The sequence below is a fragment of the Hyaloscypha bicolor genome, assembly GCF_002865645.1.
Source record: "Hyaloscypha bicolor E unplaced genomic scaffold K444scaffold_118, whole genome shotgun sequence".
In the NCBI taxonomy this organism is placed as follows: Eukaryota; Fungi; Ascomycota; class Leotiomycetes; order Helotiales; family Hyaloscyphaceae; genus Hyaloscypha; species Hyaloscypha bicolor.
The window spans coordinates 2,166,962-2,191,600 of record NW_020194620.1 but is presented as its reverse complement, the minus strand read 5'-3'; the positions used below and the strand labels follow the sequence as shown (position 1 = coordinate 2,191,600).

The following is a 24,639-nucleotide window of genomic DNA, read 5'->3' as shown; positions in this document are numbered from 1 at the left end:
TGATGCACCCAGAAGGCTTCATTCAAGTTAACACCCCCGAAGATGCCAGAACCATGTACTCCAAACGAACCTTGCTGCTCCTCGAAGGAAGCGCCATATCAAATAGACAACATACAAATCTTCAGCACAACTGCCGATACGTGCAAATCCTCTGCCGATTGAAGGGGAAAATGAAAACGCCGTGGGTGAATGCTTCAAATGGGTTTTTGTCAAATGTAGAAACTTGTTGGAAGGAAATCAGATTTTTGGTCGAGGAAACGAGATCGGCCGTGACTGGGTCGTAGAGTGACCCGTTCTCTTTTGGTACTATGGTCGTGGATATCTAGCGCCCGGCGCTGAACAGAAGTGAATATACGTTATGCATTATGTGACGAAGGTGGATGTGTCAACCAGCTCCTGTGACGCCAACTGAACCGTTCGGTGCTCGACCCCATCCAGAATTGCGGTAGTCTCGCCTTGGGTTGTCTTGCTGACTGTCTGGGGTACCATTCCGTTGAGAGTATGGCGATGGATGTTCGAGATCTTGGCCTTGCCATTGCTGCGATGGAGGAGTGTTTTGGTTAGAGGTTCCACCCCAAGGTGCAGGTGGTTCCTGGACATGTCGAACACTGCTCTCTTTCTGCCAGGCGTAGGCTTGAGAAGGATCAGTGTCAACTCGAGTAACCACTGGTGCCAGGGCTCGGCCGCTCCCGTCTTTAGAACGTCCCAAGGGCGACTGTTCTGTTGTTTCAACTTGACGCCGAGGTCCACCGTTAGTGCCAATGTCTCCATATCGCTTGAGGATTTCTTTCGTCGTAATGTCACTAGGATTATTAAACAAGGTTTGATCCGCTAAGATCGACCGAAGGTCTTCGGGAACCTAGAAAACATTAGCAATAAGTTTTGGGGACGAAAATTTGGATGAACCTACTTCACACATCTGGTCGTTATACTCGATAAGAGTATGGACGACTTCGATTGCAAGGAAATTATCATCGACGGGAGTTTTGGCGTTCGTGAAGAGAATATTGGGCGCAATAACTGTGGCGAGATTATGTGTGTCCATCTTCGATCCCGACTCCTCATCAACCTCATGGAAGGAAGCTACAAAGTTGAAGAAAGCACAAAGAATCTCCAGACAGTCTCGGTGAGCCTTCGGTAGTAGACAGCAAGTGAGATGCAGCACGCGCCGGCGTTTATCTTCATCCCCAATCTTTTGGGCAGCAATCCAAAGTCGATGTAGTTTGAAAGTGAGGACTGGGTCGGGTAGCTCTCGAAGGTATTTCTTGAGCAATGCTGCAATTTGCACAACGTTCTCCTTGGAAAAATCCACCGCATCGCATCCATCCTTGTCGATAGCTGCCATGGTCTCGTTCAGTCTCTTGATGTTCCCGTTCTTCCGGAAAACACCTTCCACCGAAAGATCCATCTTCCGCATTGTGGTGACGGCATCATCAATAATCGCAGGTATCCGCAAAGCACCTGGGCCGATACCATCAGTCGAATCTGCACCATCTCTATCGATGATGACTTCTAGAGGTACACCGAAGACTCCCTTCTTCTTGCCTCCTTTCTTCCCATCGTTCTTGAACGCTTTGCCCATCTTGTTCCAGAAAGTTGGTTTCCTCGCCTCGATCAAATTAAGTAATTCCTCCAAAGTGAAATGACCTTCCAAGAGCGGCTGCATCGCAAGCACAGCAACATGACGAACGATGAAGTATTCTAAGGCAGACAGCTCCGAAAAGTACTTCTTTCCAACATCGAGGCGTTGAGGAGAAGGTTCCCCAGGTGTTGGCGCATCGAGGCCGTTCCCATTGGAGAAAGTACGTTGGTGGCCATTTAGAAGCTTGGGTTCAGTAATGGAAGTCCTGAAAAGTTCGTGGCGGGCGTGCTTGTATGCATTGGGCCGTTGTTCTTTGGCTTGTTCTGCCGCCACAATTCTCGGGATATCGTCCAGGGTGAGGGCATCTTGATGGCCGAACATTAGCTCCGTCCGTGACTCCCCGTTACTGTCACGCTCCTCCACTATTTGGAAGCCGGCATTCTTTGAATCCGGCCCTTCAGTCCCTGGTGATCCAGGTCTCGCACTTCGACTTTCAGGCCCGTCCATAATGCGAGATGTTCTTGCTTTCCTGATGGTGGAAGAGAGATGCTTGTCCATTCGTGTACTCCTCAGACGACGAACGTCATTGAGTGTGCTTTCGTATGAAGATGATACTTGATTGTCATCTGCGTTCCCGCCGTACGATTTTGAGCGGGTATCCGATCTCAACAGTGGAGGTTCTGCTTGTGAGTCGAGTCGATGACCTTCAGCAGAATTGTACCCATTCAAGTTTGGGTCATCAGATGTGTGAGGGAGTGTCCCACTGGTTCTGAGAATCTCTAAAAGCCTTGCAAGTGCAATTCTCAACAGGAAGACGTATTGTTGTAACCTGGTGATACGCTCGAATCCACTGACGGGCTGGAAGACTCTACTCTCGCAGTTGTTGCAGTATACTCGCTGATCCTTCTCGCTCCACCGGGCATCTTCAAGATTCTGGCCAAGTTCTCGTGAACAATTGGAGCATTGTAGACATGCCAAATGCCACCTTCTTTCACCACAGCGAGCGCATTCGTCTTCAATAGATCGGCGGCAGCTGGAGCAATAGTCGGAATTACCCGAAGAAGGTCCAGGGGTGCCGGCAGTGGCCTCAAGTGAACGATCATCATTCTTTATCGCCTCCATATCGCTCAGATCGGCCAAAAATTCATTTAGACAACTGGGGTTGTTCTGCTCCCGTTCCACTTTCAAAGCTCCTTGAAGACAAATTCGGATCAAGAGCTTTAGGTAATGAGCCAAGCCGGTTACCAAGGCCAGGAGCTCTTGTGTAACGCCAAGTTTTCGGACACCAGTTTCTTGTGTCTTTGAGAGCAAGGAGAAGAATGCAACAATCTTCTTGCACAAAAGCTTTGCCTCTCTTGAGTAGGACAGCCCTGTTATTGTAAGATACGGGGTTTCGCCAGTATGGAAAGGGATACGTACCTTTTGGTCCGATTTTTGTCATGGTGGCATCAAGTTTGTCCGCAGATCGGAACAAAATATCGACGTGCCAGATGAACTTCTTTGCAACCAAGACCCCATCCATATATGCACCGTTGCTGACGTGCAAGAGCATGTCTGATATGCATGCCGCTGAGGACTCTTCGAATGTTGACAGAACACTCCAGATTCGGTACACCTTCTCCTCCATTCTTTCCTCTTCTTCTTTCACTCGGTTTCTTCCTTCCTCGTCGGTCGTATCTTCCAGCCGCCGTTGAATTTCTTCGCTATCTTCCGACGAGGCAAGCCTCACATTCCAGAACTTGTGTATCATGTAGCATTCAGGATGCCAGTGCTGATTCTGACCATTCCGGAATATTTCCACGAATTGTTTGAGAATCGCAGTTTGACATCCATTGCAGCGCTGGGCAAATTGTGTTGAATAGTGGAAATGGCAATAGACCTGGCCATCGTGCTCGTAGTAGCTGTCTTGCGCTCCAAAAACCGTAGGGCATACGGAGCACGTGAAGTGATCAATATGGTACTTTTTATCCAGTGCTGTGATATATGATCCTCGGAGCGCTCCATTGCATTTATGACATATGAGATCCAGCCTTCGGAAGTAATCGGTTTCGCACAGGGGGTATTGTCCTTCACCGTTCTCTTCGTCGACCGGGAAGAACTTCGAGGCTACTATTTGCCCGCAATCCTAAAGTGCCATGTAGTCAGCGAGTGCGGTCTCTGGCAAGCATAGCAAGAATACGTACCCGGCATCTAAAGCAGTCCAAATGAAATGTGCCGCCCAACGCGCGGACGAACTGGCCAGTCAGTGGTTCCCCGCACTTCTTGCACACCTTAAGCTGCCCTGACGCTGTTCTCCCGTTCCGATTCCGTCGTTCTCCACTAGCTCTGGGTTCGCCATCTCTTTCCTTTCCACTGGCACTTCCCGAGGGCGACGCGGTCAGTCGAGAGTCTGGTGCAAATGCGCCAGGCATGGGAAGTGGTTCGTCTTGCATATTGATGTCCCTATCCGACTGATATCGACCTTGTGGCTGCTGGAAGCGGTCTTGCATCCCAACATCCCTGTCTGATTGGTATCTATCCTGCATGCCGACCTCTCTGTCTGATTGATATCGTCTCCCATCTTCTAGTTGTAGGTGGCCCCCAAAGCCGCGCCCATCACCGGATGGGTGTCCCTCTGATTGAGGGCCCATCATCGAAGATCAATCCTGTATCCCTCCTGTGGTCCCGAGTCAATGTATCGCTCTGGTGCCAGGGTGTTCCCGAAGGGCGGTTGCACTCCTGGATCGTTCTCTTCGAGTAGGAGTCGCCAGCGTGGAGGTGTTGAAGAGCAAACGGGTACGGTGACGATTCGGGCTTGATAGCGGAATCTGTACAGTATTTCGAAGTCGTCGAGTCGCAATGAGCCAATAAATTTGCCTCGCATGCGATTGTGAGTTGGCGACTCAAATATCGAGGAACCACCAGCCCGCAGGATCTGAAACGGCAACCATCCACCAGGAGCAGCAATAGGATTCCTAAGAATGCCTCCTGCTCTCACTGTTGCATCAATATGAGGCTGTGAACTGTAGCGAGAAGGCTATTCGTGCCCGATTGCGTGTGTGCTGGTCGCGTGGATGTCGGTGTGGGGGATAATCTCGAGTTGCCAGCGAGGGGGCTTGCGACTGTCGAAGTTGGCACGTTGCTTCTGAGTCGTTATTATTCGCATCAAAAGCAGGTAAGAGTGCTGTCTGCGGGTGCTCGGTGGGCGCGCTGAAGAGAGCAGAGACTAGGTTGGAGATGGATATACTGCGGTGTATGGGCTCCTTCGCGGTTAATTCAGGGCCAGGGCGATTTGGAATTTGGTGCCTGAGGCATGGAAAATCGATGAACGTCCCGAAAAGACAATGCTTCAGGGCAGCCAGTAAAAGTGATGCTGGATCAAGGAAAAATAGAATATTAACACATCAGATTTGCTTAAACATATTGGAAACTCGTGTAGATCGCAGACCGTATTCACGTTCGCGGTTGAGCATTCCCTGGGAGGCTCTGGTGGCATTCCTGGAATCCTCGACTCGGCTGCAAAATAGCAAGATGAGCGACTCTCACCTAATCTTGATCGGAGTTCAAGGCGAAAGGAAGATATGCTTCCCTTTCAGGAAAACACAACGACCAGCACTGCCATAAGCGGCAACTTGAAGGCTTACAGGAGCAAGTCACGAGGCGAAGGATCAGACCCCTGTCTGGGAAGTCCAGTCTGCTTTGAAATATCAATTCTGAGGCTTGTATCCAGTAATAGAAACATGGGTTACGTACAGAACTTGTGAAGAATAACATTCTCCAGCAAAGGAAATTTGTACTTACCAAAGAATCCTCTCAAAAAAATGATGCGGAAGTGGAAAAGTCCCAGTCTAAAAATAGAGTTTCCCAGTGAGGCTGAAATTTGTTGAAGCGAGCCAGACGCGCCTGCCTGCCTTGTTCTGACGAACGGCTTTTCGTTTTCGACCCTCCCGCAGCCCACTTCACGCCCGCAACCTCCTTGTACCTCGCCATCCCCGATCACCTTATGAACCATCACAAGAAACACAGATATCCGCATAGCTCGCCTGATCCGCGATCGACATCACCATGTCAAACCACTCGATAATCCGCATCACAAGGGTATGTTGGGCGCAGGAGCAGTAGTGGGGTCGCAAGGCTGACGCACATTATAGGAGCTGTCTGACCTCCAAAAGTCCTCCGACCTCTGTAGGTACCCCCAGCAGGCGACCTCTCTGCTATCTGACGAAGAGGAATACTAATACGATCTTGCATAGCCCTTGCAGTCGCTTGCCGAGATGTCGATGTCCGTAACGTGAAGGCAATCATCGTCGGTCCTCCTGATACCCCATACGAGTTTGGTTTCTTCGAGGTTTGTCAAACAACGTGGCGCAATATAGCCATATGCTAATCTATACCTAGTTCTCTGTCAGATTTGGCAAAGGTACGATTTTTTCGAGTTGCCGACGAACATCTGCTAAGCTGAAGATCCAGACTACCCGGGCAAGGCACCAGCGGTGACTGCAACGACCACGAATGGAGGAAGATGTCGGTACAATCCTAATATCTACGCAGGAGGGAAAGTCTGCTTGTAAGTTGGTCCATCCGCGAAATTTCTGTGCGCTACTAACTTGGGGTTCAGATCAATTCTTGGGTAAGGGCAATTTGACAAGAGGCAATGAGCACCAGCTAACAATTCAATAGTACATGGCGAGGTGAACGAGGAGAGGAGTGGTCTTCGGCGCAAGGCCTGGAATCCATTTTGATCTCCATCCAAAGTCTTATGTCCTCAAATCCCTACGAGAACGAGCCCGGTTTCGAGACAGCAAACGACGAGGGCGACAAGAAAAATCAAAAGGACTATGTTGCGAAGGTAAATAAATTTCACCCTCTTGTTATGGCTGTGGCTAAGTCAGGTCCCTAGATCCGCCACGAAACCCTCAGAATCTCCGTCATACAACGACTTGAAGAATACCTTGGCATCTCACCATCGGGTGCTGTCCAACCGCAGGTGTCCTTGATGATTGATGACAGTGATGGAGATTTCGATAGCAGTGAGGTCGACCGAGAGGAATACGACGAGGCTTCTGTACACTTCGATCCATTCAAGGATCTCTGCAAACGCCGCTTCCTCTGGTATTACGATTCCTACCTCTTAGCGATTAGCAAGGCCAAGACCGAAGTCACTGATGGACAAAACTTCACGCGCATGCCTTTCGAGTGCCCGGGAAATGGAATGGATGGGAAGTTCAATTATACAGAACTCGAGCGCCGTCTAAGGCTCATTCGAAAGACCATGGACGAGGAGACCGAAAGATGGGCTGCAGAAGGCTTGGCTTCCAAAAAGAAGGAAAGCGGTGTTGCTTCAAACCTGCAACGACAGTATGAACAGGTCGTGGAGTCGTACAAGCGCGACAAGAACGTCACTCTCGACATCGAACTGGTTGACAAGAATCCATTCGTTTGGGCCATCACCTATTTCGGACGTCCGATGACGAACCTTGATGGCGGTCTATTCAGAATCAAGCTGTTCTTCAGTCCGCGATTCCCCGAGGAACAACCCAGAGCCCGGTTCGAGACACAGCTCTTCCACCACCGCATCGCATCTGATGGCACGCCTTGCTATACGGCGAAGCGAGCAGAGGATGTCAAGTCACATATCGAAGCCATTATTGAGGCGTTGGAGGAGGAATCACCGCCTTACGACCCAAGAACACTTGTCAATCCGGAAGCTGCCAAGCTGTTTTGGGGTTCAGAGGACGACAAGAAGATGTACAACCGCAAGTTGCGCAGAGCGGTTCAGCGAAGCATGGAGTAAGCCTATCCGCCTGTCCACCAAACCATTCGCCTCACTGCTTACAAAAATCAGGGAATAAAACCGAAGACTTTTTCACTTCAGTGTGCACATTTACCACCCAACCTTTTTCCTTCCTCAGATACAGATACATGCGAAGTAGCGATTCGATTTGAGATTAGCGTTTCTGTTTTTCATGCTTCGTTGAATGGGCAAAACCAGAGTGCATTTGCGGTCATGCTGGCATGCTGGCGTAGGGAATTTGAACTTTGTGGGGTTCTTCGACTGGACTCAATGAAGTTCTGGTCGGGAGCAGATAAGATGACGATATACGATGGCTAACCGGGTTTACTGGTCTGGAGTGTGCTTTATTTTCGGCTGGATGGGGGATCGGGGGAAATAGGATGGCGTTCAGCGTTGTGCATTAGTGAGAATGGATTCTGACCTTTGCACCTCATGAGATTCGTTTTAAAGCATTCATTCTGCGTGAGCTTTTGGTGGCGACGTTGAGTGAATCTCGGAACACATTTAGAGTGTGGAGTGTCAATGTACCAAATGTATCTGCAACATTGAGTACGATTTGCAGCAAAATCGTGGAGAAGGTGATTGATTCACTTTGGGACTGGAAACCCGAGAGTGGCCCTTCCAGTTAACTGCCATTCCCACTCCTCCAAGGGTTGTGCTAACCGTTTTCAAACGCCGAGAGTCGCGGCTTATTAATTCATTATGTTCCTGCCATTTACCTGGATTATATCAATAATGTACAGCACAATATCTCACCAAGAAGAAGTAAACCCTTTTCATACTCTCCCCATTGGGCAACCTTACTGACCCTTCTTCTCCCCCTCGCTCTTCTGCTCCTCCAGCCAGTACGCCACCGCCCTCTGTATCCCCTCCTGCAAACTCACAATCGGGCGGTACCCCAACCTCCTCTTCGCCTTCGAGCAATCATAATACCGTGTCATACTACTAAACCTCACAATCCGCCTCTTGAACGGCGTATCCCTGCCCACCAACCAGGTCCCCCACTCCACAACCGTCGCCAGCACGAGTCCCACATCTTTGCCGATAACCCACACATGCTCGGTGCCCTTCTGATTGCCCGCCGCTTTCCACACCGCGCGTGCGAAATCCCAGAAATACACTGGCTGGTCGTTCGTGATGATGAACACTTCACCGTCTACTTTCTCGTGGTCCAAGGGGGCGATGGAGGTCTGCGAGGTTACGCGGAGCGCGTAGGCGGCGAGTAAATGGGCGTGTGCGATGTTGCGCACGTAAGTAAAATCGAAGAGGTTGTTGTTGTCGCCGAGCTGGAAGCCGGTTTTGTTTGTTGTGTAGGCGGAGAGGGTGCCGGGGATTACTTGCACGTCACCTTCGCCGAAGATGGCGGCGGGGCGGATAGCGCAGGTTAGGAGGGAGGGGGAGGTAGGGGAGCGGTTTGCGGCGAGGACGTGGGATTCTGCTATTGCCTGTTAATGTCGTTAGTCTTGAGAGTCACGGAGGCTGGAGGTGGGAATTGGAATTGGGTTGGACGGGGAGGGGAGGGGAGGGGGAGGGGGAATACCTTAGTAGTAGAATAATACTCCTTCTGGTTCTTCGCCGGAACAACAGGCCATCTTTCATCAGCATTTACCAAATCTGTCTCCGTATCACTAATCACGCTCGCAGAGCTGGTGTACACCAGCCCTTTGACATCCGTCTTCTGACACGCCTCAATCACACACTGTGTCCCATCCACGTTGACCTTCTTATACATCGCATTGCGCAGCTTCGCCTTGCTCTCGGAGCTCTCGCCAACGGCCACAGGAGACGCTGTGTGAATGACGATATCTGGCTTTATCTTCTCGAAGATCGGCAGAATGGATGAGAGCGAGGTAATGTCGCTGTCGAAGTATTGCACGTTGTCGGAATCGGGACGGCGATTGCGAGTCGTGCGCAGGTCGAGCACCGAGATGGTGCACTTGTAGGATTCGAGGAGGAGGTCCACGATGTGGTGGCCTAGGAAGCCGCAGCCGCCGATTACGAGGACTTTTCCGAGCGTCTTTTTTTGTGGGGCGGTAACGGGTGCCATTGTCACGAATTGGGAAGTTGACGATGGTTGGCGGTGGAGAGAGAGATCTGTTGGTGAGGTTGAGGATAAATTTCACATCGCTGCCAGGCGGAAACTGGGGTCGTGAACCCCTGTCAGGGACCAGCGGAGATGGAGTTTAGTTTTCCCGGTGCTCGTCCAACCAACTACTCCTGTATGATTTCTCAACTTCAACAAAGTTCCTTATGGGCAATTGAACTCAACTGAACTCAATGAGTCCACCCTCACTTACGTGGCCCCACAGCCTGCCCGCACGGCCTCTTCTCAGTCTTCGCATGCCCCCTCACGACTTGACGAGCTTACAGATTGCTGGAGGGGCATTCATCCGGGCATCCCATCAATCAGACGAAAACGTGCTCTGAAGAATTCTCCCTCGAAGTGGATGGGCGACGAATTCTTGCCTCACAGCAAGACCTTCTGCGATTCTTGCAGGGGATATCTAGTGATCGTCATATTCAATGCACGCAGGACTTCTAGAAGGTTTTGACAGCTCGCATCATGTGTCTCGGCCCCACCGTTCGCAATTGCATGAGCAATCTCTGAAATTGCTGCTCGCCCGATTTAGAACCTATGATTTTTCCATGATCGTCACGAAGAACTGGCAGCAGTTGCTTAGCAAAAGAATTTCTGTGGTGAAGAAAAATGTCATGTTCTGCTTTCTTTGGTGCTGGGGTGAGAATGTGCTTTCGAAACAGGGTCAACCGCTGTTCAGACCTATGATTTCTTCAAAACTGCGTGGCTTCGAGTGAAGCCAACGTATCCCCCTGCCCCATATCACGAACAGTTAATAAAACTGTCCTTCTATTGAAACGAAACATTTCCAATCCGGAGATGTCCCGGTCACGTGTGATGCGAAACGCATGACTGTCGGGGTATTTTTGGGGCTGAGCAGTGCGGCCCCGCATTCTTCTTTGGATGAGAGCTTGTTTCAAACCACCAGATTGGCGTAAGTCTGATAATAAGGCTATTTTGGTCCTAGCATAACCTAACGCGTGTTGCGTGATCGCCTCAGGGCTCAGGGGAAGACGTTATGCCACAGCGTCTGCCCTACGCAGGTTGTTCACCTCCTTTCGACCAACCATGGCCAATCAAGCCACTGCAGTCTTCCCCACAATCAGAATCGGGTATATCTCCGTAGTCTGGAGATTGAAATTGTCATCCTCTTGCTGGGCTGAGCATTCACGTCATCTCCGACGCGTTTTCCCGTCCGCGAGTCAACATCAAACATATCACCAATGCTCAGAAGCTTTGGGATATTCTCAAAATAACATTTCGGTGGGTTCTGAAGCAAAACAATGGGGTGAAGAAAACCTATAAAGTCAAGATGAAATCTCTTCTAAATATTCTCTCTTCACCCTCATCATCATCTTTACTTTCATAGTCAGCTTTTCATTCCTCGATCTCCTAGGTTTTTCCTATTCGCAGAGTTTTCAATAGCGTCTATTTCTTATCATCTGTTACCTCAACACACCCTCGAAATCATCCTCCAATCCTCCTCCATCAACATGCAATCATTCACCTCCATCCTCGCCGCCTCAGCTCTCGTTGCTGGCGTCTCCGCATCTCCCATCCAACTCGCAGCTCGAGCAACATGCGGTAGCGCACCAGCAGGAAGCGGTAGCCAAACTCCTCTTTCGCAACCAACCGGCATCACAACAGCCTCAGCCTGCCAAGCACAATGCGAGGCCAACAATTCTTGTTTGTCCTTCGTATTCGGAATGGTCAACAACGTTGATCAATGCATGCTGTACTCCGTCGCAGCTGCCTCGGTCCCCAAGCAGTCGAGCACAAACCTCATCGCCTACGACAAGGCGTGTACCAGCGTTCCAGCAGTTGTTCCTACTACTTCGAACCCCACTGGTGCCAACACCGGTAACACCGGTAACACCAAAGGCGGCAATCACAAGAGACAAACCTGCGGAAGCGCACCATCAGGAAGTGGCAGCCAAAGCCCCATGTCCCAGCCAACTGGAATTACCACGGCTGCCGCTTGTCTCGCACAGTGCAATGCCAACTCTGCTTGCCTCTCCTTCATTTTCGGTATGGTGAACAATGCCGATGAATGCATGCTCTACTCTGTCGCTGCATCAGCAATCCCGAAACAGGCCAGCACAAACCTCGTTGCCTACGACAAGGCCTGCTCTTCAGTTCCTTCCGTTGTCCCTACGACTTCGAATCCTCAGGGACTCGCTACTGGTTCTTCTTCAGGAAGCACTGGAAGCACTGGAAATACTGGAAACACTGGAAACACTGGAAACACCGGAAACACCGGCAACACCCCAGCCCAAGGCCAGCACAAGCGCGCCAACATGTGTGGTGCGGCTCCCACTGGCCCAACCAACAACGCGAGCCCGATCTCCACTCCATCCAACATCAACAGCGCAGCTGCCTGCAAAGTTAAATGCCAGGCTGACTCTTCATGCAAGTCGTAAGTCATCTCCCCACCACTATCATTTCCCACCACTAACATATTCGCAGTTTCGAGTTTGGAACCATGACCTCAGGAGGCAGCCCAGTCTGCAAGCTGTTCTCGGTTGCTGCTGCATCTGTCCCTGCTCCTACAAGCGGACAGAGCCTGGTTGTCTACGATATTGGGTGCTCTATGTAGATTGACAGTCATCACGGTAGCAGAGTCTAAGGCGTGGGAGTCATTTACTTGAACTTCTCAATCTTCAGCACTGCTTTCTGGATGGCCTCTGATTTTCATTTGTAATGGGCGGTCATTGCATAGCGTGGGCCAGGCAGGCAAAATCATCGGGGGGTGTATAGATACTTGTTTGGAGTTCTCTGTTTCTTGTTGTCCTCGTCAAGATAGATTTGGGTCATATTTCGTCTGTCGTTATCGTCCTACTAGATCAGCATCAATATCTACATTGCTGACAATATTGCCTTACGCATCTGATCGTGCCATCCCCTCCCACCCAACAATTCCTAGGCCAGTGCCTCCCATCCCCTCAAAAAATCCCACAACCCAACCCTGCTCGAAAAGGTGAAATCAAAGCCCAGGTGCACTTCTTGCTGGGAATTACAGCATGCAACAATGCCAATTTCCCCGAAGGCACCAACTCGGAGCCAGCCTTTCAAATCTTCCATACAATAGATATCCCATCAAATTTTCTCATACAAGCCACACTAGATGGCATGTTCTCCGCTTTAGATTGCAAACCGTCGAACTTTCAAGCCTCTGGGCTGTGTATCCAGCGATTCTATCAGTACGACGCCACCACCAACAGACCCTAATATATCCTCGGCGTTGGTGTCACTCTAGTGGGGGAGAATCAAACTCTGCGTTACCTATTGGGTTCATGCACTGTACGGGGACAACGGCATAAAGTACCTGGAATACAGGTCATTTTGGCCCTTGGTGCTCTATAGGGTACGAATTTAGGGCAAGCGCTCACTATAAGTACCTATAACCCTAGACTGTGCTCCCTAAATTGATATAAAGAGGCGTTATATGACATTCGCAGGGGATAAGTAGATATTCAAGGGTTATAGCGCTGTTGGTGGAGTAACTATAGCGCTTGGACGTTGAATAGGTAACGATTATAGGCCTCCTTAGCGACGACTCCCTTGTAAGTACGGGGGAGAAGTGCTGAAAAGGTGTGGCGGCCCTTGTCAAAGGCGCATAGGCTACTTTTAAGGGAGGGGCCTGGGAATAGGGCCTTAGCGAGTTTGCTAGCTTCGTCTGTACGCTCGAGGGTCTAAAAGTCTCCCAATGCCCTGTAGTCCTCATACTTTATGCCGTTGTCTCCGTATCCAACATCATCATCACTCTCAGCACTAGCAATAATGATAACATAGAGATGGCGAATAATAATCTTTTCTCGTGGGTAACATTCGGGAGGGGGACCTGCAATGAGAATGTTCCCGAAACAAGACGTGTCGCCATTTCTTCTGGGGCCTTATTTACAGGAGCAGAACCTTTCTTCACAGGATTAAGTACGGACTGTACCAACGGGACCATGAAAAATGCTTCTGTTCCAAGATCAACGCAATTTCTGCGCAAGTCAACTCGCCAGATCCAAAAAGTCGTTAAGGAAATCAACGAGATACCACTGCTCAGTACAGATTCAATTGAACTCCGCCGGCTGCCTTGGGACATGGCAGGGACACAATTTTTGCTTCTGTCAAATTTATTCCTACAGTAGACAACACGGACACTGGCGACACTTTTCCGGATAATTCGGCCATCAACAGCATGGCTCAGTTTTTCTTCGTTGACAATTCAATGTAATCTTACATGGGGGTATTATTGCAGAGCAATTCGAAACTTACCTTGGAACAAGTTTCCCAAGGATCAACTTTGCGAGATATTGTAGTTATATACTACCGAGCAACATCTGCCATCATCGCTCACCCACCATTGATGGACAGTAACACTGGTATCCCCGGAAACGACACAGCTACTATCCGGGAAAGCAGACTACGTGTGGGTGTGCTGTTAGTACGTGTTATTGGAAGACGCCTTGTCCTTTTATCGTGGAATCCCTTGCGTTGATAAGTTTGGTTTCCAGGCGCCCAAAAGCAATGTTCAGCCCAAGAACTCTCATCGCGTTTGCAGCTGTGCTGAGTTATCGCCGTGGCTTCAACTCCCTCCTGAACGGAAAGGGTAGTACTAGCCTCAAATCGCCTAAACCCTATCTTGAAGCCAGGTTGTTCTATTCAAACACAGACATGAGCCATTATGTCACGACAATAATAGGCATGATCAGTGTTGGGCATTAGGTAAGGTAATTTAGGTTCAATCTAGGTTATACCTATGTAGGTAACTTACCTACAGGTCTCATATAGGTAAGGTTACCTACCTATATAGGTCGTAGGTTAGTATAGGTTTAACCTATGATTTTCACGTAAATACAGCCAAATTAGCTATCCTGTTAATTCCACAATATAATACTTAATCGCACTTCATATTTCAAGACAAAATAGTATTCTAATAATTTAATTATACTTTATACAAGCTAGGTTAAACCCTAGTAGCATAAGTAAACCCCAAATAGTCTCCCTAACTCCTTGAATCTTTATTATACTTATCTTCTCCACTATTTTACCCACATAAGCTCTCACTAAATTAAAATTACGCCTTGACTACTAATTATAACTTGGTTATCTTCTCCATTATCCTTCTTTACCAAATTATCAAAACCGTCATCTTTAGGGATTATGTGACGGCTGGTGTCACATGGTTGGTTTCAGCTAAGGTTCCAAGCTATGGTTCAAACCAAGCTCACTTCCAAAGCTCGGCGTTTCAGTGGTCTTGGCCATATCTACTTATCCACTACCACACCTCACTTCTCTCCTTCTCTCCTTAGCTTTAGATTTTGTAGGACATTGGAATCATAGATCTTTGAGCATCGTTCCATTGCTTTGTTCCTGCCGTCACAGATTATGCCCTAGCTTCTCAAGCGAATTCCGGAGTAATTCGTACGCTTGATTAATCAAACCAGATTCAGAGCTCTTATGGGGATCAGGGAAAAAGATGCTATCGCTTGGGAAGCTCGACATCTTGATTTGTCAGCTGAAAAAAGGGGGTGCCTTTCAGGGGCTTGGCACAGCTTGATTAGCGCTATTTTTGTACGGTAAAAACAACAAAAAGCACTCAAGTATATGGTATTAATTGAGGAGAAGCTGGATATTATGAAGGTATTTTAAGAGTTTTTTTTTTTAATTCTTTGTAGGCACCGATTCTGATGCCGGAAACAATACCAAGATCACGTGAAAACCTGTAGGTTAAACCTACGGAACCTATAAACCTATAGGTAACCTACCTATAAAATCAATTTAGGTTAGGTTACCTACCTACAGAGGTTATAGGTAGCGTAGGTTGAACCTATTGCCCAATACTGGGCATGATAACAAGGAAAGCACACAGTCGAACTCTTTGCCCGCCGCGAAGCAAATCGTATTTTGGGATCCGTTTCCATTGAATATTACTGGCTAAGTTTTCGGGTTTGGCGCTTTGGTAGCTCTTATCACCCTCCTACTAGCTGAACTCCGCATTTCAGAACGCAACAATGGGCTTTTGTTGGTGCCTCTGAAGCAAGTTGTGGAGATATTTAAGGATATGTTTGCCTGCCTTAGCCATGTTCAGAGTGGCTACATTATTCTCTACTCAGGACTTTGCAGTTAGGACATTGGCGATCTATAGCAGATATCAACCAGCGCCAGTTTCCAGGATATAACCAAACTTGCTTTCCAAAGTCGCACTTCGGTAGTAAAGGCCAGAGAGTCACTTTGTTTTTAATGCAGTGGGCAGTATCGGCAACTAATTTCGCCGCGCTTTTTGGGCTCATTTCTTACTATCATTGTGAGCAAACTCTTCAGCCTCGCGGATGTCCCATTCGCGACGAATGCACAAGTAAGATATAGCAGTATCATGCATGAAGGAGAATCATCTGCCGATCTTGATCAAGGCATTTTGGGCGCTGGTCTCATTATACATGGGAACATCTCCGAACCTCGTTTCACGTATCAAGATATGGTATTTCCAGGTATACCCATGATCAATATCAGAGTCCTGGAAAGCGGGGCACTTCTGGTGCACCAGAATCACTGAGAACCAATTTGGCTGTAACAAGATCGCGAATTGCTTGCGGACTGTCTGCTCCGACCAATTTGAATCTCACTTTTATCTGGGGCAAAACAGACATTTCAAAACCATTCCCTGCGACCTCCAATGCCCTTGCAAACTTTGGAGAAGGAACGATGACCAACCAACTCGTGGTAGCGGCAGCTAGTGTGCTGTACAACCCCTTACGTACTGCTTCGCACCCCACCAGGTGCACTGAACCGTCGACACCACACAAGATTGAAGTTTATCCTAATACCTACTTCGGATATCCAGCTCCGATGCCCAATATGGAATCTCCGCTTTGCTCGAATTGGACCTAAATGTGGGGGAAGGTTCGGCAGTCCTCCATAGAACAGATGGGGGCTTCGCCTGCAACGCAACACTCGAAGATGTAGACATCGACACAACGCTTACTCTGCCCGACTCCCAGTTCAACGCGTTGAATCAGCAGCTCAGAGTGAGTCCACAGCTATTCCATCGCGCATTCAGGTACCCCGAGCTGAATACCCTTGCTTGTCCCAAATCACGACCAACGAGAAACTTTGAGAATTTCATCGAGGTGACAGTACACTGCAAAGGTGGGATTCCAACCACCCACTTCACAACCGGAGCCAACGACGTGAAAGTTTAGGAGAAGTTCATGCAGATCCAGAGTCTTCTTTTGACTCGCTGCTTATTCATTACACTGCTGACCACGAACAGCGGCACCGCTGGAAAACTTTTACCTGGACTGTTGAGAGGATGGGTGACAAGCAGCCCGAGAGATGGGCAAATCTCGACGAGAAGATTTTCTATTTAGGGTGGTTTCAGAAACGGGGATAAGGGAGAAGGATAGCTAGACGATTTTTGGGATTTATATACGCGATGGGAGGAAACGTAGACATCGTTGTTGCTATCTGATGAGAGGGGGGGGCAGGAAATCTGATCGAGTGTAGAAGGCAGACAATCAAGCTAATTGCTATTGGCCAATGCCATGCTAAATGTGAGTGTTATAGTTCTCTGGCTTGTCTCAAGAAAAGGAGAGAACTTTTTGACGAAAACTCGCTTAAGCAACCCCCCTTTTTGGTTTCACGTGAACGAGGCAATTGCCCTGCCCGCTGTTATTTTCGCGCAATTGTGAGAGCTGTTTCGCCTTTTGGGTCGCTATGTTGGTGCCTCATCTTCTGTGTTGATGCCCATTATTTGTCCAAAATTACACTATTCAAAAGCGAACGCCGATACAACGCAGGGACATCCATTCAAGACCTGTGACTTGAAAGCCCAGATTCTCACAAACTCTCACCGCTCGTCCAATTCAGTAGGTGACAAAGACGGCCACAAGGGGTTCAAATCGCCTGCTGATGAAGCAGCCAGAAGTGTATCGATAGCAGAGTGTCATGCAGCCCATCACCGCAAACTCTTCCTGCAATGCTACCTCAGTTCAATCAGAATTCTATTCCTCTCATGCAGCAAAGGTTTGCGAAGTGTGGCTCCTGCAGTTGGAGTTCACGATTCCTCATCGGATCACGGACTGCCAATTCCACTCTCAATTCGAATCTTGTTCCGAGACTCGCATGAGAGGGCCTCGAACTCGATTCCCTCACAGTGAACTCAGGAGTCCGGGGTTCAGGAAGACTTATCTCAGGATACGATCTTCGAGATGTGGCGCTCCAGGTCTTGTCCCTACCTTTTGAATACGCAGCCCACCAACGCCTCATCCGTATGTGCATTTCGTGCCTGCCACGTCGGCCAGCACTGAAAGGGTTCAATGTGGAGGCAAAGGTTGGTGCGCGCGAATGAATCTCTTGGGCAGCACACCAACTCGCTATTCCGCCACCAACCCCTTAACAGGAACGCTCAATTTCCCAGCATCATTTTAGAGCCGGAATCAAATCGAATCCTTCCGATTTCGCAATCTTTCGTGTAAAGTGGTTAGGTTAAGATTGCTGGCGCCGCAGCCGCGAATACCGTTACCAGTCAAAGGGTCATCGGGCGTCCTGCACAGACCAAATCATTAGGGAGGCTGGGCGCTTTATTAATCCTCTCGAATTGCAGAGATAGGCTTTTTTTGGCTTCGAAGCCTCAAAGCTTCGCAAACGGGTTCTCTGGGACCAATACAACATCGCCGCATGTTGCGTATCTAGCAGCGGGGAGGCTAGTGTTGCGAGCCGTAGACGAATGAGAAGCAACCATCCGGATCAAACGTTCGACTTCTTGAGTCTTGACTCGAACTCCCAGGTTCAATCCAATGGAGTGAAGATAACCTTCGATTCGGAGCGGGCTATCGAAGTGGCGCCTTCAGGGGTCCCGGCTGTCGAGCTTTGGGCTTCGGCCCCTCTTAACAGAAGTGGGTTAGCAGATACCCGGCTGTAGCTAGAAAGTTTGAATTTTCCTCGAAAAATTAATTCCCCAGATTCTCGAACCCTGATGCTTGCACTTCCTTGGGGGGCAAGCCAATTGCAGTGTTGTCTTCAGCTGGAAAGCTCAAAGCAGAGATGAACCTAGCTGATCGCTGATCGCTGATCGCTGATCACGACTCGAGCAAGCACTGTACTCATGCAAACATTGTTTACGGAGTAGAACGACGCCCCCGCCACCGCACGGTTATCTGTCAAACATCTAGCGAGATGGGCGGAGAAACATTGCGCGCATGGTAAGCACATCATCACATGGCAGACAAGCACCTGTCTTTGTCAATGCACGATGGACGTTCGTCGCAGATCAGTGACATCCCGAAGTATTGAGGATGCACATGTGGTGAAGCTGGCTTCCAGCTCGATAGCACAATCCTTAGCAAGCGTTTTCTGCCATTCCTGTTCCTCCCAAAAGTTAATACAGCTCGGGTTTCTCTCTACGTGCTGGCAGAACTTCTGCAGAAGAAGTAATACTAAAGTTCAAGTTGTTAAATCTCCAGTGGTCCATGAACGTCAGCCTTCGAGGCCTTAAGAGGGCATAAGGGGCCGCAATACTGTCTCGACTGCTGTGAGCCTCGAACCCGATGCGGCACAAAATCACCAAAACCTTGAAGATGAGCCTCGAGCGGGCTGACCAGTGTGATGGAACGCTCCCACCGCTTTGACCCTCAATGGAAGAATTCCATCGTCTTTGCTGTACAGTAAGTGCGGAGTACCAATATCACAGTTTGGGGACAGCACTTGTGATGTTTTAAGATTGTTCATCAGGGATCAGGGCTGGCTTTATCCCATGACACTACCTTGTCAGATATGACGCGATTAGCACAGTACAAAGTAAAGCCTGGCAAAGTTTCGCGGGAAGTTAGTTCTCGTACGATCCCCCAAGGCTGGAACACCCTTGTTTGCTACGAGTTCCCTCACGCATAGCAAATATTTAGGTGGGGGGGAGGGGGGTAGTATGATTGGCAAAGAGTTCGGATCTCGGAGTGAGGCGGCAGTAAAACCTCTCATTCAACGACGAATCGGCGCGCTGGAAACAACCGATCTACCCAAACACAGCTTTCATGCTGCGGCACGGTTAATTCCTGCAAATAGCTGAAAATCTCATAAAAGAATACGGCGGCATTTGTATGCATTCAAGCACTACTTTAGAAAAGTGGGCCCATCCTTAATGCATCCTAAGGGGGTGGTCCCGATTTGATCCTGAATCCCCACAATAGTTGTGGGGAAGCGACGTGCAGCCTGTGCCCATGTCAGTCTTGGACCGCCCCCTGCGATATTTCAGTGCTCCGTACACAGGCACTGCCTCATTCGTAAGTAGCAGGGGGTTCGAGTCGGCCGCGAGATGAGTGGGCACAGAAATCTGGAGCGACGCGGCTTACCCCTCTTAAAAGCGCATGTACCGTTACCCTGGGTCCCGTTCCTAAAGTCAAAAAATCTACCCACGTAATCCACATCAAAAGGAACTGTCTTCTTCGTTCGTTCCCTACGTCTTAAGCATACTTAGTTCGTGTGATTAATTCTTAGCAAACTGCTTCGAAAACACACACGATGTCGACTTCCAATCCGCGTGGGGCGACGGTGATGATCATCAGTATCGTCTTCCTGGTACTTGCTGCCATATGCGTCTTTATGAGAGTGTATGCAAGACTGGTTGTGTTGAAAAACTCAGGTCTTGACGAGGTGGCTATCGTTGGCTCATTTGTAAGTTCCACTACCCCCACCTGCAATTCCTAAAAACTTGAAATAAATCAGGACTAACAGTGCTCTTAGATTTCCTCTGTAGCTCTTTTCGCCATGACTGAAAGACGTAAGTTGTTTCTATTAGTCACACTTTCGATTCTATTTTCTAAATTATACCAGAGGTGAGATATGGAGAGGGGATTCATTTCGAGGATGTATTGGCCAAAAACCCACAAGACTTCACAGACCAGTTGAAGGTAATCATTCTTCCCCAGCAGCGTTTCACCACAAGTAACCCAGCTGATGGTTTACGTACAGTACTTATGGCTAGCGATTATTTTTTACAACGCTTCTCTAACTCTAACCAAAGCGTCAATCATCCTCCAATATCTCCGTGTTTTTGTTAGCAAAGGAGTTCGGCGCGCCTGCTGGGGATTCCTCGCCTTCGTCGGAGCATATGGTCTCTGGACTATCATGTCCAACATCTTTACCTGCACCCCGGTCTCGGCATTCTGGTCTCCCACTCCAGACATGCATTGTATCAACAAGAAGTTCTTGTGGTTCTTCAATGCTTCATTTAACATTCTGACGGACCTTGTCATCATAATTCTTCCTATACAAACCCTCAAATCTCTGAGACTCCCAAGGCGACAGAAGATTGGGTTGATGATAATTTTCGCTCTGGGAGGATTGTAAGCACCCCTAATGGTGCTTCGGAGTTCATCGGCTGATAGTTATGTCAAAGTGTTTGTCTCGTCAGCGTACTGCGACTTCAAAGTCTGTATGTTATATCAGTATCGCAAGATCCTACTTGTAAGTGACTGATTCTCTCTCTTATTTAAATTCAATGAGCGACACACTGATTTGGTTATCAGATGACAACGTTGGCGCTTCCATCTGGTCCAACATTGAAGTCTACACTGGCATTATCTGCGCCTCGCTCCCAGCAATCAAGCCCATCGTCTCGAAGTTTTTCCCGAACCTTCTAGCATCAACTCGAAGCGGCACACGCTCCAAAACTCATGACAACATCTTCGGAATCAACAGCAGCGCAAAAGCCATTCGACTTACTGATGTTGAACTTGGTGGTAAGACCGTGACGAGAGTGGAGGCCAATGAGAGAGGAAATCCCAACTTGAGAGAAAGCAACAGCAGTGGCGATCTTGGCAGAGACATTTTCATTACGACATCGATGAGACAGGATGTGGAGAGCAAGTCTGAGAGCAGAAGTCAGGTTGGGAGTGAGAAGGACTTGATTATCCAGCGGCCATGATTTTGTCAATCAATTGTCCACCTCTTCAAATCGCAGCTTAATTGAGCCTTTGTATCATTTAGGAGTTTACTCTTCATCCTGTACCGTTGGCCATTCTAACGCTTTGAAAAGCTTAGGGCTTCCGAGCTCGGAAATCTCGTCAACAAGGACTCCCTCCAGATCCCGATCCGACTGAGCGCTATTTCTCGACATTCAGCTAGGGAGTTCCAGAGATTTACCGAAGCCCCATAACTTTAAAACTCACAGGCTTCGGCTCTTCGGCTCCAAACAATAGGTCACGGTTGACTGGAACTCACGCAATCGCGGGATAAGGGCTGAGATGGGTACGTTATCTATCCCCAATCCAACACTTCTGTCTCCCACCGACATTTCCAAACGGGAATAGGCAGTCTCAGATGGAAATTGCTGGATTCAATAAATCTGTCTCTCGCTATCAGGGTCTGTCTCAAGATGCTAGGGGAGGGTAGGGCCTGTCAATGAGATGAAGGCATTGCACTAGTCCTGGGGAGGTGCTTCTATTTTGAATTATTTACTCTCTCGATTACACACCATAGATACAAATACATTACACCGAACCCGAGCTCCCAGGCCAATGCCGTCGTTCATTTGTAGTGTATACCGTCGAGGGTTCTTTCGGTGGGACCTCCGGCGGCGTGTCTGAAAGTTGTGATTCATTCATCTGCTGAAGCTCAACAAAGCCCTCTTGCCCAGGGTTTGCACGTCTGAGTCCTGTGTTTGAATTCTGTGGTATTGATACTGGGGTTTTGTCGTTGGTATGGCGAATCGAAGAGAGGAACGCTCGAGGGTAGATGCGTATGAGGAGGTTTCGCATCGCAGGAAAGCATGAGCAGACCATGGCAACGGCGAGCTCGGCAATAGTCCATATGACAACGTTGACATAGTCCCCTGGAAGAAGGTTAGCTTTTGTAATTTGATTGTGAGTGCGGCGGCCTTACAGGATGGGTCTAGTGAATTCCCAAAGGAGAGCAAGGACTTGAGGCGGATCATGGATACCACACAGCCACTTGATTCTGTTAAATAGCTGTCTGAAATCAACAAGCTTTGGCAATACTTACAAACTTCCAACGGTAAACATGAAGCCGACTCCAATCTTTTTCTTCCTTCCCATATTCAGCTTCACCAGCACTGGTAGTGGAAGAGCGACAATGAGAAGGTCCTGGATAATGCTCATAGCACTGTTTGCGTATGCCAGTTTGTTGACGTTAATGCATGTCCCTCCCCGAATGTCCTTGTTCCAAAAGAAAGCAACAGGATGACAAGAGAAGACCGTCATGAAAAATATGATGATTGTGCTCAGAGCAATCATCCCAATTGTCGCAGATGCGGCATACCGAAATGACTCATGTGGGAAGATGCGAAGGTAGAGCAGTAGTACGGAGATCTTTGTTGAGGCGAGGGTTACCACATAGAAACTTTCAGCTATGTACACTAACCCAGAGTCAAAAACGTCTTTGGTGGTAAGGTAGGGGAACTTACGGCTCCTAAGAATATCCAATAGACCGCCATCCGCAAGATCCCAAATATGTTTCCCAAAGCCTTCATTTGCCACTAAAACAATCAGCCAGTTTCTAGCAACGAGGTGGGTCCTTTTACTAGAAATCGTGAAGGCAGTCGATGGGACAGATAGGAGCTACGACCATCAGCACCAGCTAAAGGTATCTGCTCATCTACGAGCTTAATGCGTACCAAAGCCAGAGCAACGATCCAGTCATCGATTCCAATTGTGCTAGACACCCACATCCTTGATATCAACCGCAGTGTGATGAAGACAAATGTTATGGCAAATAAAGTAACAGCGATAGAAAGAAGCTCAGCAGAGCGATTCGGATGCGGCAGATCGCAAGTGGCAGCTTGCACTTTCGCAACAACTAGACTATTAGAAAATACATGAAATATAGACATCGATGACTCACTGAACTGGTCGTGCATTGTACAATTTTCTAGCAGACATGCCGAAGTTAATGCTGGGAGAATTGTACTTTTGCATTGGCAACTTGTATCCGCCAATGAACAATTAGCCTCTGGCACTGTTACTAGAAGACAAGAGAGCTGCATGCCATTAGCCAGAGATCGGCTTTATGTAGATATGGAGCAGCAAACCCCGCATGTTGTGATGTTTGCGATAGACCACTGTTGAGCTCCAACAGTGGAGAGTAAGGCCAGGATTGTGAGAATTCCTCCACAGTGGAGCCTCATTGTGAAGGCCGCTCGCTATGAGCCTACCACATGCGAATTGACAGAATCTTGTCAAATTTTTTTAAGTTTGACATTTTTTCGTTAAAAAAACAACAAAAACCTTTCAATGGAGGGTTCCTCTTTCTGATAAGACCTCACAAGTGGCGGGCACCGACTGCTCGGCTTTTACGTGATGCAGTGTCGGTGAGACCCGCTAGGGTTTCGTTGACTGTTGGTCAAACGGCAGACTGGAAAAGGAGACTGTCCCGATGTCAACGAAGCCACAAAATAGTGGTGCGATATCTCCCTTCCCCTCAAACCCCGATCCCTGTGCCGGCCCGTGGGCTCGGACATCCCAGCTTCACATGTGAACGCATACTAGCTACTCTGATGGAATAATAAGAGATTCTGACTGGCTGGGTATATCGTCGTTTGTGGTGTAATCAAGAAAGGGATGCCGCGAAATGTGTTAAAAATCGGGGTTACCAAGTAGCCTTGTGCTATATCCAGCGAAGGATATGGCGACGCCAGTGGGGTGGGGGAGCGGCCAAAACTCATCCCCATCCTGCGCTATCCCATCCTATCTTAATCTTTCCCCTGCTTTTCTACATGATTCCAAATGATTGGAAGTTCTCTTGACTGGTTAATAATCTCCGGCAGTTCCTGGGCCCTGAATCATTGTGGCCACTGGGTCGGCTAGGAAGCCGAAGACGTACATCGGGACGAAGGTGCGGGCCAAATTAATTATTGGATCTTCCAATCGGTGTGGCAACAATCAATATGTGCTTGGACGTTCTCGTAATCGATTCCCATACCCATTGTTGGACATCTACCTGGGTTTCACGCTGATCAGGTAAGGGGAAAGAATTGTCATTAGAAGTAGTCTCGCCCTGTGAACTCGAAGCTTTCAAATTTAAGACAGCCTTCGATGAGAGGCACTCGACACGTTTTATGCCTATACGTTTAATGATACTATTGTATTTCTATTATAATCTGTTCTGCTGTATAGGCGGCGTTTTGTTAATGTAAATAATTCTGTAGATTTCCAGAAAGCTCTAGTCAGATAAAGAATAAAGGACTGTACTGTACAAGAATACGGC

The 24,639-nt window shown here is 48.5% G+C and overlaps 7 protein-coding genes across 7 annotated transcripts; 4 read left to right on the top strand and 3 right to left on the bottom strand.

The window, feature by feature from the left end:
• Positions 1-385: 385 nt before the first annotated feature.
• Positions 386-3,993, bottom strand: K444DRAFT_535985 (RhoGAP-domain-containing protein; the record flags this gene model as incomplete). The annotated part of the gene is made up of 4 exons (XM_024875338.1): positions 386-859; positions 911-2,952; positions 3,002-3,707; positions 3,766-3,993. 4 exons carry the CDS (start codon positions 3,991-3,993, stop codon positions 386-388), a joined length of 3,450 nt encoding a protein of 1,149 aa, XP_024733583.1.
• A 1,517-nt stretch (positions 3,994-5,510) lies between these two features.
• K444DRAFT_616528 (UBC-like protein) lies at positions 5,511-7,797 on the top strand. Its single transcript, XM_024880937.1, has 9 exons — positions 5,511-5,659; positions 5,713-5,746; positions 5,815-5,909; positions 5,960-5,981; positions 6,032-6,128; positions 6,180-6,191; positions 6,242-6,410; positions 6,462-7,351; positions 7,407-7,797. Exons 1-9 carry the CDS (start codon positions 5,627-5,629, stop codon positions 7,411-7,413), a joined length of 1,359 nt encoding a protein of 452 aa, XP_024733582.1. The 5' UTR covers positions 5,511-5,626; the 3' UTR covers positions 7,414-7,797.
• A 358-nt stretch (positions 7,798-8,155) lies between these two features.
• K444DRAFT_645293 (C-3 sterol dehydrogenase/C-4-like protein) lies at positions 8,156-9,402 on the bottom strand (the record flags this gene model as incomplete). The annotated part of the gene is made up of 2 exons (XM_024885076.1): positions 8,156-8,800; positions 8,896-9,402. 2 exons carry the CDS (start codon positions 9,400-9,402, stop codon positions 8,156-8,158), a joined length of 1,152 nt encoding a protein of 383 aa, XP_024733581.1.
• Positions 9,403-10,925: 1,523 nt separating this feature from the next.
• On the top strand, positions 10,926-12,028 carry K444DRAFT_536257 (uncharacterized protein; the record flags this gene model as incomplete). Its single annotated transcript, XM_024875360.1, has 3 exons — positions 10,926-11,412; positions 11,569-11,848; positions 11,899-12,028. The coding sequence occupies 3 exons, from the start codon at positions 10,926-10,928 to the stop codon at positions 12,026-12,028; spliced, it is 897 nt and encodes a 298-aa protein (XP_024733580.1).
• Positions 12,029-15,799: 3,771 nt separating this feature from the next.
• Positions 15,800-16,816, top strand: K444DRAFT_633054 (uncharacterized protein; the record flags this gene model as incomplete). Its single annotated transcript, XM_024883563.1, has 4 exons — positions 15,800-15,904; positions 15,937-16,202; positions 16,268-16,451; positions 16,697-16,816. The coding sequence occupies 4 exons, from the start codon at positions 15,800-15,802 to the stop codon at positions 16,814-16,816; spliced, it is 675 nt and encodes a 224-aa protein (XP_024733579.1).
• Positions 16,817-19,938: 3,122 nt separating this feature from the next.
• Positions 19,939-21,343, top strand: K444DRAFT_633053 (uncharacterized protein; the record flags this gene model as incomplete). Its single annotated transcript, XM_024883562.1, has 6 exons — positions 19,939-20,091; positions 20,161-20,197; positions 20,251-20,327; positions 20,389-20,762; positions 20,849-20,883; positions 20,946-21,343. 6 exons carry the CDS (start codon positions 19,939-19,941, stop codon positions 21,341-21,343), a joined length of 1,074 nt encoding a protein of 357 aa, XP_024733578.1.
• A 282-nt stretch (positions 21,344-21,625) lies between these two features.
• K444DRAFT_70837 (uncharacterized protein) lies at positions 21,626-23,770 on the bottom strand. The gene is made up of 8 exons (XM_024888182.1): positions 23,465-23,770; positions 23,278-23,413; positions 23,051-23,232; positions 22,958-22,994; positions 22,841-22,912; positions 22,420-22,792; positions 22,300-22,367; positions 21,626-22,249 (listed from the first exon to the last, which is right to left on the bottom strand). Exons 1-8 carry the CDS (start codon positions 23,558-23,560, stop codon positions 21,909-21,911), a joined length of 1,305 nt encoding a protein of 434 aa, XP_024733577.1. The 5' UTR covers positions 23,561-23,770; the 3' UTR covers positions 21,626-21,908.
• Between the last annotated feature and the right edge of the window lie 869 nt (positions 23,771-24,639).

Bases quoted from the DNA above. Each gene is read 5' to 3' on its own strand.
- K444DRAFT_70837 (XM_024888182.1), bottom strand. From the start codon at position 23,560: ATGAGGCTCCACTGTGGAGGAATTCTCACAATCCTGGCCTTACTCTCC. The intron at 23,233-23,277 runs GTGAGTCATCGA...CTAATAGTCTAG, and splicing joins TACAATGCACGACCAGTTCA to TTGTTGCGAAAGTGCAAGCT. The intron at 22,913-22,957 runs GTAAAAGGACCC...TGATTGTTTTAG, and splicing joins GACTGCCTTCACGATTTCTA to TGGCAAATGAAGGCTTTGGG.
- K444DRAFT_616528 (XM_024880937.1), top strand. From the start codon at position 5,627: ATGTCAAACCACTCGATAATCCGCATCACAAGG. The intron at 5,982-6,031 runs GTACGATTTTTT...CTGAAGATCCAG, and splicing joins CTCTGTCAGATTTGGCAAAG to ACTACCCGGGCAAGGCACCA. The intron at 6,411-6,461 runs GTAAATAAATTT...TCAGGTCCCTAG, and splicing joins AAAAGGACTATGTTGCGAAG to ATCCGCCACGAAACCCTCAG.